General features: G+C 37.2%; 2 protein-coding genes across 2 annotated transcripts; both read left to right on the top strand.

Moving 5' to 3' along the window:
• Positions 1-833: 833 nt before the first annotated feature.
• Positions 834-8,936, top strand: LOC101302120 (G-type lectin S-receptor-like serine/threonine-protein kinase B120-like). The gene is made up of 14 exons (XM_004308211.1): positions 834-2,022; positions 2,357-2,458; positions 2,550-2,752; positions 2,844-3,054; positions 3,143-3,380; positions 3,493-3,580; positions 3,741-3,944; positions 5,673-6,843; positions 6,945-7,049; positions 7,133-7,335; positions 7,421-7,631; positions 7,734-7,971; positions 8,080-8,230; positions 8,322-8,936. Exons 1-14 carry the CDS (start codon positions 855-857, stop codon positions 8,625-8,627), a joined length of 4,599 nt encoding a protein of 1,532 aa, XP_004308259.1. The 5' UTR covers positions 834-854; the 3' UTR covers positions 8,628-8,936.
• A 1,471-nt stretch (positions 8,937-10,407) lies between these two features.
• LOC101302405 (G-type lectin S-receptor-like serine/threonine-protein kinase CES101-like) lies at positions 10,408-11,583 on the top strand. Its single transcript, XM_004308212.1, has 2 exons — positions 10,408-11,394; positions 11,500-11,583. Exons 1-2 carry the CDS (start codon positions 10,408-10,410, stop codon positions 11,581-11,583), a joined length of 1,071 nt encoding a protein of 356 aa, XP_004308260.1.
• The last annotated feature ends 627 nt before the right edge of the window (positions 11,584-12,210 follow it).

Below are 12,210 nucleotides of genomic sequence, written 5' to 3' on the forward strand. Positions count from 1 at the left end.
CTCACTGAATTAATATCAGGCCTTCGTTTGGTTATGGAAAAGACATTAGTTCATTGGTCTTTTTTATGTACATAGAAAAATAAATTTCTCACTAGTTTCTCTATGAAGTGTTTGAGAACGTCAAGAAATTAACTAAGAAATGTATTTTATTTTCCTTTCCAATGTTTGGTTTATGCATGGATAAGAAAAGAAGTAACACTAATTTACCAATTATATCCTTAGAATTAAAATATAAAATATTCAAGATTCAAAAATTTTATAGATAATTTGGTAATAATATACATTAAAATAATATTTGAAATATGCAATTAATGTTGGGAAAGTATGAGAGATTGAATCCCATGGTATATGGGCAGATCCAATTTTCCATCTATTTTTTTTCTTTCCTTAAGTGTGCCAAACAAAGGAAAGTAACAATTTTCCGTCCCAACATTTCCAATCTATGAACCAAACAAGGCCTTTGGGTTGATGAAGTTTCAATTTCTGAGAATTAAAAAGAAAGAAAAGAATGGACTCATTAGATTAGCTGAAAAAGAAAAGCTTATTTTAATTGTTAATCTCCTTGTCAATATCTGGTACTTCAAGTCTGTACCTGTCATAAATTTAACAAATGAAAACAATAATATATAGAGTAAAGCTTAATTTTCTGATGCTTTGTTTGCTTGTCTGCAATGACCGTTTACTTTTGAAGAGAATATTTTCTAGTCTACTGTAAGCGAGTTTTCAATAGTTGGACTCCATCTATGATCAAGGCTCCTAAAGTATATTCCACTTGCTTTGTTTAGAGGCACAACCAAAAGATTTGAGCCAAGTTTTATCATTTGGAGAAGGGAACCTTAAGGTTGTGTTTATTCATGGCGTGCAGTCATAACTTGATTTTGTTTATCTTTTTGTCAAGCTTGTGGAGTAGTTGCAATGGTGCAATGCACATACTGGAACCAGGTGACTCTCTCGATTCTTCAAGCTCCTTGGTTTCTGCAAATGGGAAGTTCACTTTGAGTTTTCATAGATATGATGATGCTGCAAGCTTGAGCTACCTAGTTTCGAAGTATAATGCGAGTCATGATTATGCTTGGGTTGCAAATAGATACACTCCTGTTTTATATCCTTTTGGAATTCTTACGTTGGACAGGAACAACACATTGAAAATCACTCAGAAAGATGGTGATCCTGTGGTGCTTTACTCTGCTGACTCAGGAACTATCATTGGTGATGTTGTGGCTACTCTTATGGATGATGGTAATTTTGTGCTACAAGAATTGAGCTCTGATGGATCGGCAAAGAGGGTTTTGTGGCAGAGTTTTGATTATCCAGGAGATGTGCTTCTGCCAGGTATGAAATTAGGGGTTAACCGTAGTACTGGCCACAATTGGTCACTCTCATGCTGGTTAACTGAGAAAAGTGCAGTGCCAGGACCTTTCACTCTTGATTGGGACCCTGATGGAAAAGAATTGCAAATTAGGAGACGAGGGGTAGTTTATTGGAGCAGTGGAGTCTTCAGAGATGGGAGTTTGGAAAATATTAAGCAGAAGAGGTATAAGTTCAGCATTGTTTCAAATGAGAATGAAGACTATTTCAGTTACTCTGCTGTTGATCGAAATGCTAGACCAGAATGGCTGCTAACCACAATAGGGAGACTATATGACTTTGATGGATCAATGGATATTGCAAAAGCGGATTCATGTTATGGATATAGCACTGATGGAGGATGCCAGATTTGGGACCAGCCAACTGAGTGTAGGCGTTTTGGGGATGTTTTTGAGCAAGAAAATGGGTACTTCAATCCGACTGGTTCCAGTGGTGCAAGTGTAACATCTACCAGTGATTCAAACACAAGTCTCAGTATTAGTGATTGTAAGGCTGCTTGTTGGGCAGATTGTAACTGTCGTGGATTCATCTTTCTGAATGCTAATCAGACTGGATGTCGGTATTGGACTGGGAACTTGAAGTTCATAGCAGACAGTGCAGGTTACAGTTCAAGTGTTGTTTACTTTTTAACAAAAAAATCAGCCAGCAGCCGCTGTAAGTATATCAATCTTTAAAGCTAGTATTGTTCCACTAATTTCTGTTTCCTATGACTTCACATAATTCCACATCAAGAACAAATAATAAGCTTTTGGGCATAGAAAGTAAACAATAGTCGCTTACACAACAAGCAATGAATTTTAGTCGTAAATAGAATAGAAAGTAGAATGTAAGTTAATGTTGAGTAAAATTGCATGATTCACACATTTATTGCTATATAACTTGTTATACTATCTAGATTAGAGGTTTCAGCAACCAGGCATGGTTCTTTTCCAGAACCGTATATTGTAAGTTTGTAACTCCATATAAGTCTAATTGTTAGCCTATGCAGCACGTAAGTGGATATGGACTGGTGCTGCTATTGTCACTGCTCTATTGGTAATGGTGCTTTGCATATTATGCTGTCTATTACGAAGAAAACTTATCTTGTCAGGTAATCTTTCCACATAAAGAATTAATCTGTAGACACAATTTCACAGAATTGAAAAACGAATATATTCTAATTTGTATATTACTCTTAGTAGGGGAGAACAAGAGAAAGATTGATGAGCAAAAACTACTTCGCTTAAGGGGATCTGATATATCAACTGATGTCCACGGGATTCAGCATGATGGATCCATGGGACATGATTTAAGAGCATTTAGCTATGAATCTGTCATGGCTGCCACGGACAACTTCTCCTTACAGAACAAGCTAGGAGAGGGGGGATTTGGACCTGTTTATAAGGTAAACTTGAGGTAATGAGAACTTTAGGAGTTAATTATAAATTGGCTACTAAATGAAACTGATCATATGGCCTATTATGGATTCAATTCAGGGAAAAATGCCGACTGGTCAAGTTATAGCTGTAAAGACACTTTCAAGTTGTTCAGGGCAAGGGGAAGTAGAGTTTAAGAATGAATTGATACTCATATCTGAACTCCAACATACTAATCTAGTTCAGCTTTTCGGATTTTGCATCCATGGTAAAGAGAGGATGCTGATATACGAGTATATGCCAAACAAGGGTCTGGACTGCATTTTATTTGGTAATTAGACAATCACTTAATTGTACATCTGAGTTTTAGTTATGAATAACCTTTTCTTACTGAACTGAGTCTCTGTATGTATGGCCAGATTCAACAAGATGCATGCTACTAGATTGGAAGAAGCGCTTCAATATAATTGAAGGAATCGCCCAAGGATTGCTTTATCTGCACAAGTACTCAAGATTGAAAGTAATTCATAGAGATCTTAAAGCAAGTAACATACTACTTGATGAAAATATGAACCCCAAAATATCTGATTTTGGTACGGCAAGGAGTTTCATGCTCAATGAAGTTGAAGCAAATACTGGGCGGATTGTTGGGACACAGTAAGTCCTATACTATATAAGAAGAATCTTCCTATTGTATCTGTTACTTCTGGTTGCTATTCATGCGTTCATGTAATGTGTACTAAAGATATGTTCTCTTTCATTTGGACAGTGGTTACATGTCTCCCGAGTATGCTATGCAGGGAATTTTTTCTGGAAAATCTGATGTTTTCAGTTTTGGAGTGTTGATGCTTGAAATCATAAGTGGTAGGAGAAACAACAGGTTTCACAATGCTCATCGCGCGCTCAATTTAGTAGGATATGTATGTCATGCAATTCTTATTGTATGAAATTCTTTTTTCTTTCTTTTAGGTGTGATCAACATCTGATATATCCTAAATGAATTCAATGTTGTTTCAGGCTTGGGAGTTATGGCAAGAAGGTGCAGGACTGGAATTGATGGACACAACATTAAGTGATTCGTGTGTTGAAAATCAATTTTTAAGATGCATCCATGTTGGTCTACTATGTGTTGAAGAAGATCCAGAACTTCGGCCAACCATGTCAGATGCCATTTCTATGTTGACAAATGAAAGCCTGCCTTTACCTATACCAACGAGACCGGTATCTTTTCCAGTAAGGCATTCGGCTGGGGTTGATATAAGAGGAACCGAATCCGAAATGTTATCAGAAAATGGCTTGTCCATCTCCCTTATTATAGGACGATGAAGGCACTACTGACATTTTTAGCATGCCTCAGTTATACTTTTGTCAGAGTACCGATATTTGGTTTAGAAGATTAACTTTGCCAGACATCTTTGATCACTTTAGCTGGCACTTCATATGTGCTATGGCCTGTGGGAGAAGGTGCTCGCCTAAGAATCTTACCTGGTAGAGTTAGATCAAATGTAAATAGCTAAATGATTCTTTGTGAAAACAGTGTCATATATACTAGCACATATCTCCTCTGGATTTTGTTTGTAACTGTCTAATAGGTAATCAAGTGGACAGTTACTGTTTATTTTTTAAATTTTTTAATTTTTAATTTTTAATTTTTTTACACTTGACATACTTAAATTGATCTTTGTTGTAACAATGTTTCCTGTCATTATCAACATCTCTGTGCTTTATGTTTACTATGTAAACAAAGTGTCATATATACAAGTAGATTGTATCTCCTCTGTAGTACACCTGTAACTATGCAACAAGTAATTTAAGTATATAAAAGAGAGGTCACTATAGTGTGTGTCCTAATCAAATTTTACAATAATTTACTCAAGTGTATAAGAAACGTCACTGTAATATGTGTCATAATCAAGTTTTAATGTAGTTTATAAAGTTAATGAGAGACGATTTCTAGAAGTTGAAACCAGAGTTGCCTATTGTTGAAGTTGAAACCGGATTTACTTGTTGAAGTTGAAACCGGATTGTTTTTCAGTGGACTTTTGAATCTTCATTACAAGTTTGCCTTGGAGTGGACCCACTCTTCTCAATGCTTGCATCATTTGAGATTTTTCTACAACTGCTGTCATTGCAATTATTCCAAGGTTGATATTTTCGAGTTAGGTCTGTCTAGCTTGTTTAGGTCATGTTGCCAATGGGGACCAAATGACCACCTCACTTTCATTTTCTGTTTTTGTTTTGGCGGCTAGTAAACCAATGAGATCTGAGATACACCCTTCCCATTTTTAACCATGTGTCAAAATGGCCAGAAACGTAAGCGGTTTTCGTTCTTCCTTTAATTGTAAAGACACTGCCAAGGACCCAACTCAACGGCGGCAGTTCCTCACTACCACCCACCGCCACCATTCAATCCCAAAACTCTAAGTCTTTGGAGAAGAAGATACATCAGAGGTTTGGCCTCAAAACCCAAGTTCTCAGTTCTCTGTTTGATTCAAGTTCAATTCTTTTTACCATCTTTCAGCTTTGGGTCAATTGGGTTATGTGGGTTTTGAAGAGAAAGGTGGTTGAAATGTGTTTGGTGCAAGTAGTGAGTGATTAAGAAAGAAAGCTCATTTCTTTAGTGCTTAAAATAGCTGTAATTGGGATAAGGCAACACTCCTGTGACTCCTGTCCCTCTCTTCTCATCTATCAAATAGAGAACCTGAATAATTAAAGTAAAAGACTTCATTTTTGTAATGCTCTATACCCAGCTGGCTGCAGTTGACCGTTTACTTTTTAGGGAGAGATTGGTTTTTGAGTGATAAATTCCCTTCAATTATTCCAGCACAAAAAGGGTCTCTGGAATATTTGGCTTTAATTGCTGTACAGCCCAGTTTTTTTTTTTTGTCAGACAAAGATTTTATAAATTTGGATTTTGGAGGAGTTGTTCTTTTGTGGTTGTGGTGATATATGGCTCGCGCTGCGGATTTGATTTGCTTGATGTTTGTGTGGAGCTTGTGGAGTGCTGCTTGTAATGGTGCAACAAACACATTGAAACCAGGTGATAGTTTAGTTTCTGATAGTTCATTAGTTTCTGCAAGTGGGAAGTTCACTATGAATTTTCGTGTTTATGATCATGAGGCAAACTTGAGCTACTTAGTTATAAAGTATAATGCGAGTCATAACTATGCTTGGGTTGGGAATAGAGAAACACCGATTCTGTACCCTTTTGGAGTTCTTACCTTGGACAGGAACAACACATTGAAAATTACTCACAGAGATGGGGATGCAGTGGTGCTTTACTCTGCTGAATCAGGAACTGTCAGTGGTGATGTTGTGGCTACTCTTACGGATGATGGCAATTTTGTGCTACAAGAGTTGAGCTCTGATGGATCGGTGAAGAGGGTTTTGTGGCAGAGTTTCGACTATCCTGGAGATGTGCTTCTGCCAGGTATGAAGTTAGGGGTTAACCGTAGTAATGGCCATAATTGGTCACTCTCGTGCTGGTTAACTGAGAGAAGTGCAGTACCAGGACCTTTCACTCTTGATTGGGACCCTGATGGAAAACAATTGAAAATTAAGCGGCGTGGGGTGGTGTATTGGAGTAGTGGAGTGTTTCGAGATGGGAATTTTGAAAATATTAAGCACAAGAGGTATAATTTTAGTATTGTTTCAAAGGAGAATGAAAACTATTTCAGTTACTCTGCTGTAGATGAAGATGCTATATCAGAATGGCTGCTCACCACAATAGGGCGACTAAAAGACTTTGATGGATTACTTGATATTGCAAAAGCAGATGACTGTTATGGGTATAACACTGAGGAAGGATGCCAGATTTGGGACCAGCCAACTAAGTGTGGGCGCTTTGGTAATATATTTGAGCAAGAAAATGGTTACTTCAATCCGGCAGATTCTAGTGGCTCTCCTACAACATCAACAACAGATCCAAATACAAGTCTCAGCATTAGTGATTGTAAGGCTGCTTGTTGGGCAGATTGTAACTGTTGTGGATTTATCTTTCTGAATGCTAATCAAACTGGATGTCGGTATTGGATTGGAAACTTGAAATTCGTTCCAGACAGCACGGGTTATAGTTCACAGATCGTATATTTTTTAACAACAAAGTCAGCCGATAGCAGTTGTGAGTATACTAATCCTTTGCTTGTTTATAATAAGCATGTTTGTCTATACAATAACTGGTATATTATAACTCTGTATATAGCTAATTGTTCGCCTATGCAGCACATAAGTGGATATGGATTGGCACTGCTATTGGTACTTCTGTATTTCTAATGGTGTTTTGCATCATCTGCTGTCTATTAAGAAGAAGAAAACTCTCCCTTTTTGGTAAGTTCTTAAACATAATGAGATTTTAGAGATAATTTCCCAGATTTGAAGAACAAAAAAAGTTTCTATATTGTACTAAATAGGGAAGAACAAGGCAAAGATCGATGAGAAGGACCTGCTTGACTTGAGGGGATATGATATATCAACTGATGCCCACGGAATTCAGAATGATGGATCCATGGGACATGATTTAAGAGCATTTAGCTATGAATCTGTCACGGCTGCAACAGACTACTTCTCCTTTCAAAACAAGCTTGGAGAGGGGGGCTTTGGACCTGTTTATAAGGTTAGTTTGACGTAATGAGAATTAATATTCTAATTGCGTGCTATATGAAACTGATCATATGGCTTGACGTTGATTATCAATTCAGGGAAAATTGGCATCAGGGCGAGAAGTAGCTATAAAGAGACTTTCAAGAGGTTCGGTGCAGGGGATATCGGAGTTTAAAAATGAATTGATACTCATATCTGAACTCCAGCATACTAACCTTGTTCAGCTGTTGGGATATTGCATTCATGGTGTAGAAAGGATGTTAGTATACGAGTATCTTCCAAACAAAAGTTTAGACTACATATTATTTGGTAATCAGCTATGTTTCATCTAAGTTCTTGTTTCATCTCAGTTTCAGTGTTGAAAATACAGATTTTGTCATGTTAACCAAGCACTCTATATGTATTGGCCAGATTCAACCAGAGGCATGCTACTAGATTGGAATAGACGTTTCAATATAATTGAAGGAATCGCTCAGGGATTGCTTTATTTGCACAAATACTCAAGATTGAAAGTAATACATAGAGATCTTAAAGCGAGTAACATACTACTTGATGAAGATATGAATCCCAAAATTTCTGATTTTGGTATGGCAAGGATTTTCACAGTTAATGAAGTTGAAGCAAATACTAATCGGATTGTTGGGACGTAGTAAGATATACGCTAGCAACTTATTCCTTGTTTCTTTCGGTTTTTATTGCTAATCATACATTTATGTGTGTGTGCGCACTAAAAATAGGTTCTTTTTCAATGGTACAGTGGTTACATGTCACCTGAGTATGCTATGGAGGGCATTTTTTCGGGAAAATCTGATGTCTTTAGTTTTGGAGTGTTGATGCTTGAAATCATAAGTGGTAGGAGAAACAACAGCTTTCACAATGCTCACCGCGCGCTCAATTTAGTAGGATATGTATGTCATGCAATTCTTTCAATTGTAATGAATTTCTTTTTCGTTTTGTGGTGTGAAGTTTTGATAATATAGAGATATAATCTTCTTTCAGACATGGGAGCTATGGAAAGAAGGTGCAGGACTAGATTTAATGGATCCAAGGCTAAGCGGTTCGTGTAATGAAGATCAATTGCTAAGATGCATACATGTTGGTCTTTTATGTGTGGAAGAAGATGCAGACCATCGCCCAACCATGTCAGATGCCATATCAATGTTGACCAATGAAAGTTTGCCATTACCTACACCAACAAAGCCAGCATTTTTTCCAGTAAGACATGTGGCTGAAACTGATGCAAGTGGGAGCAAATCAGAAATTTCCTCAACTGACTTCACAAACTCCTTTGTTATGGGCCGATGAAGGCATTAACATATGTTTGGTGTGCCTCAGAATTATACTTACATGAATGTGACTGTACTTAGTTTAGAAAAGTAACTTGCTGGAAAATCATATTTTGCTTGTGGAAGTAGGTGGCTAAACTGCCAAGTTATCCTGGCTGAGTTGGAACAACTGGGGATTTCTTTGTGATTGTGTTCCCCTAAAGTTTCTTATACATTAACACATATCTTCTCTTAAGTGTAGTTTGTAACTTATGTAACAGGTAATTGACAATTATTATTATACTTGGTGTATATAATATGTACAAGCTTCCTATGATTAACATTTTCAGCACTAGTGTCATGATTATGAGATGCCAATCAGAGCTTACTGCTCCTTTGTTTTCATTTTTGAAATTAAAAGTTGTGCATTTTCCTTTTGTACTGCTTGGTTCAATAATTCATTTGTGTATGGATTTTGGACATGGAGCTGCCCTCATTCCTGTGCATGAATTGTGACTATAGCAGCACCAGTGTTTTTTGCAATATTGTATGTGAATCCTCTTTGGTTATACTCGAGCTAATGTTCAGGCTTTGACAATCAGTCCAGCCTTTCTCAGCCTAACAGAACAAGTTCCACTCTCACCTTTGGGTTCTTTGCTGACTACAACAGCAACTAATTTGTTCATTGCAGTTTCAGATTTCAGCTTGATCTAAACCTAAGAAGGTACATTTCTCTTCTACCGCAATTGCCATAATTCCAAGCTTGATTTTTTTTGTGTGGAATCCATTGACGTCTTTTAGTTGGTAAGAAAGCCTTTCAAATTTTTTTGGCGGCTTGCACAATGAGAGATCTCATACCATTCCATTTTTGTACCTACTCCTTAACTATGTGTCAAAATGTCGAAATTCCAAACGTAAACATTTCCCCTTTTCTTCCTTTATTTTAATTTGAGTTAAATTTCCACTATTTCAGGAACAAATGAGTGGTTTTTTGATCCAACAGATTTCTTATGGGTTGCAATGTTCCTTCTCCTCTGAAAAAACAGACTATCCCCAATATAGGGATGGTGATGAAAGAAGGTACAGAACAACATTTTCCAGATTTACAGCAATCAATCGCTGAAATTACATGAAAAGATTATGGAGATTGTAAAATAAACAGTCTGATTAGGTTGGCGCAGACATAGATTTTGAGTGTTGCTTCCCTGTAAAGATAAATTATAGGGACCTGTTGGAGTTGCTCTTCATCGCGAAGAGCCGGAAGGTGGAACAAGACAAACGACAACAGGTCCTTGCTTCATTCTGGACCCCCCACCTCCATTTAATTCCAAAGTTCAAGTTTTGGAGAAGACAGCCATAGGTTTGACCCCAAACCAAGTTATCTATTTGAGTTCCGGTTGAATATTTTTTTTCTTTCTTTTGCCCCATCTTTCTGTTTGGACCAATTGAGTTTAATGGTGTCTGGAGAAAGATGGGTGAAATGCCTTGAAGGTGTATGATGAATTTTGCTAACTCAGAAAGAAAGCTCCTTTCTTTGATGCTCAAAATAGCTGTGATTAGAAAGAAGTTACATGCACATGCATGTATCAATCAAACAAAAAACTTGAAGAATTAAAGTAAAAGAGTGTAGCATTTTAGGCCAAAGATCAGATTATTTGGATTCTGGTTTTGGTTGTGGTATGGCTCGCATTGTCGATTTGATTTGGTTGATGTTAATGTGGAGTTTGTTGAGTGGCTGTAATGGTCAACATAACACCCTGAAACAAGGTGAAAGTCTAGATTCTGATAGTTCATTAGTTTCTGCAAATGGGATGTTCACTATGACTTTTCATATTTATGATCATGACTACAATTTTACTTACTTAGCTATAAAGTACAAGGAGAGTCATAACTACGCGTGGATTGCAAATAGAGAAGATCTAGTTGAGTACCCTTCGGGAGTTCTTACATTGGAGACGAACAATACTTTGCACATTACTAGAGGTGATGATGATCCAGTGCTGCTTTACTCTCCCGACTCGGAAACTATCAATGGTGATGTTGTAGCTGTTCTTAATGATGATGGCAATTTTGTGGTACAAGAAGTGAGCTCTAAGAGGGTTTTGTGGCAGAGTTTTGATTATCCTGGAGATGTGCTTCTGCCAGGTATGAAGTTAGGGGTTAACCGTGGTAAAGGCCAGGATTGGTCACTCTCGAGTTGGTTATCTGAGAAAGCTGCAGTTCCAGGACCCTTCACTCTTGGTTGGGATGGAAGCCAGTTGATAATTAAACGGCGAGGGATGGTTTATTGGACCAGTGGAGTGTTACGTGATGGGAAGTTTGAGAATATTAAGCAGAAGAAGTATAGTTATAAAACTGTTTCAAATGAGAATGAATTTTCTTTCACTTACTTAGCTGCAGATCAAAAGGCTACACCACAATGGCTGCTTACCACAATGGGGCGGCTACAAGACTCTGATCGAGGTGATATTGCGAAAGCGGATTCCTTTTATGGGTATAACAATAAGGAAGGATGCCGAACGTGGGATCAGCCAACTGACTGTAACCGTACTGGTGATGTATTCCAGCAATACAATGGTTACTTTAATGATGGAGGCTCTAGAACTGATTATCCGAATGCAAGTCTCAGTCTTAGTGATTGTAAGGCTAATTGTTGGGCAGATTGTCAGTGTAAGGGATTCAGCTTCTTCTATACTAATCAGACTGGATGCAAGATTTGGAGTGGAGATCGGATGTGGAATTCAGTCGAGACAGCGCAAGTTCAAATCTTGTATATTATCTGGAAGAACAGGAACCCGACGAGACGTGTAAGTGTACTCATCCTAAGCTTGTTTATAATGAGCATGCATGTTTATCAATACTATAGCTGGAATATTATTACTAAATATTGAGTTAACTGTTGGCCTATGCAGCAGCATCTGATTGGATATGGATTGGAGTTTCTATTGGCGTTTCTGTACTTTTGGTGGTGGTTTGCATCATCTGCTGTATATTAAGAAGCAGAAAGCTCTTCCTTTTTAGTAAGCTTCTTAAGCATGATGAACTTTTAGAGATAATTTAATTTCCCGGATTTGAAGAACAAATTAACTTTCTGTTGTAAATAGTTATTATTTAGTGGGCATTCTTGTAATTAACCGACTAGGGTTGTTATTGTAATTTATATCATGGCCTCATCTCTATATAAGAGATGGTTTCCTACTCAATAATACATACATATTCTCTCATTCTCTTGGTTGTTTCTCTCCTTTCTCAATCTATTCTTTTTGTTTTACAACACGTTATCAGCACGAATAGTTCTAACGCTAAAGTAGTTTTTATGCAGCATAGAAGAGAGACCGTTGATCAATCGATGGAAGAATCATTCAACATGGTTCAAAATTTCAATCACAAACAAGCTCTCGGATTGGATTAGAAGTTTAGTCCACCAATATTCTCGATTCTGACACATAAGATGAACACTCATTGATTCGTTTTGCATCGAGTAAAGTTTTCTAAACTCTATTATAATTCATGTTTCTTTTAAACCTTGATTACATGAAAAACCATCCTGAAGCATGAACCATATGTTGTTTATGTTTCGATTTTATGATTTCATGCTTATTAACTTTGATTGCATATTGAAA

The sequence above is a fragment of the Fragaria vesca genome, linkage group LG7, assembly GCF_000184155.1.
Source record: "Fragaria vesca subsp. vesca linkage group LG7, FraVesHawaii_1.0, whole genome shotgun sequence".
Taxonomy (NCBI): Eukaryota; Viridiplantae; Streptophyta; class Magnoliopsida; order Rosales; family Rosaceae; genus Fragaria; species Fragaria vesca.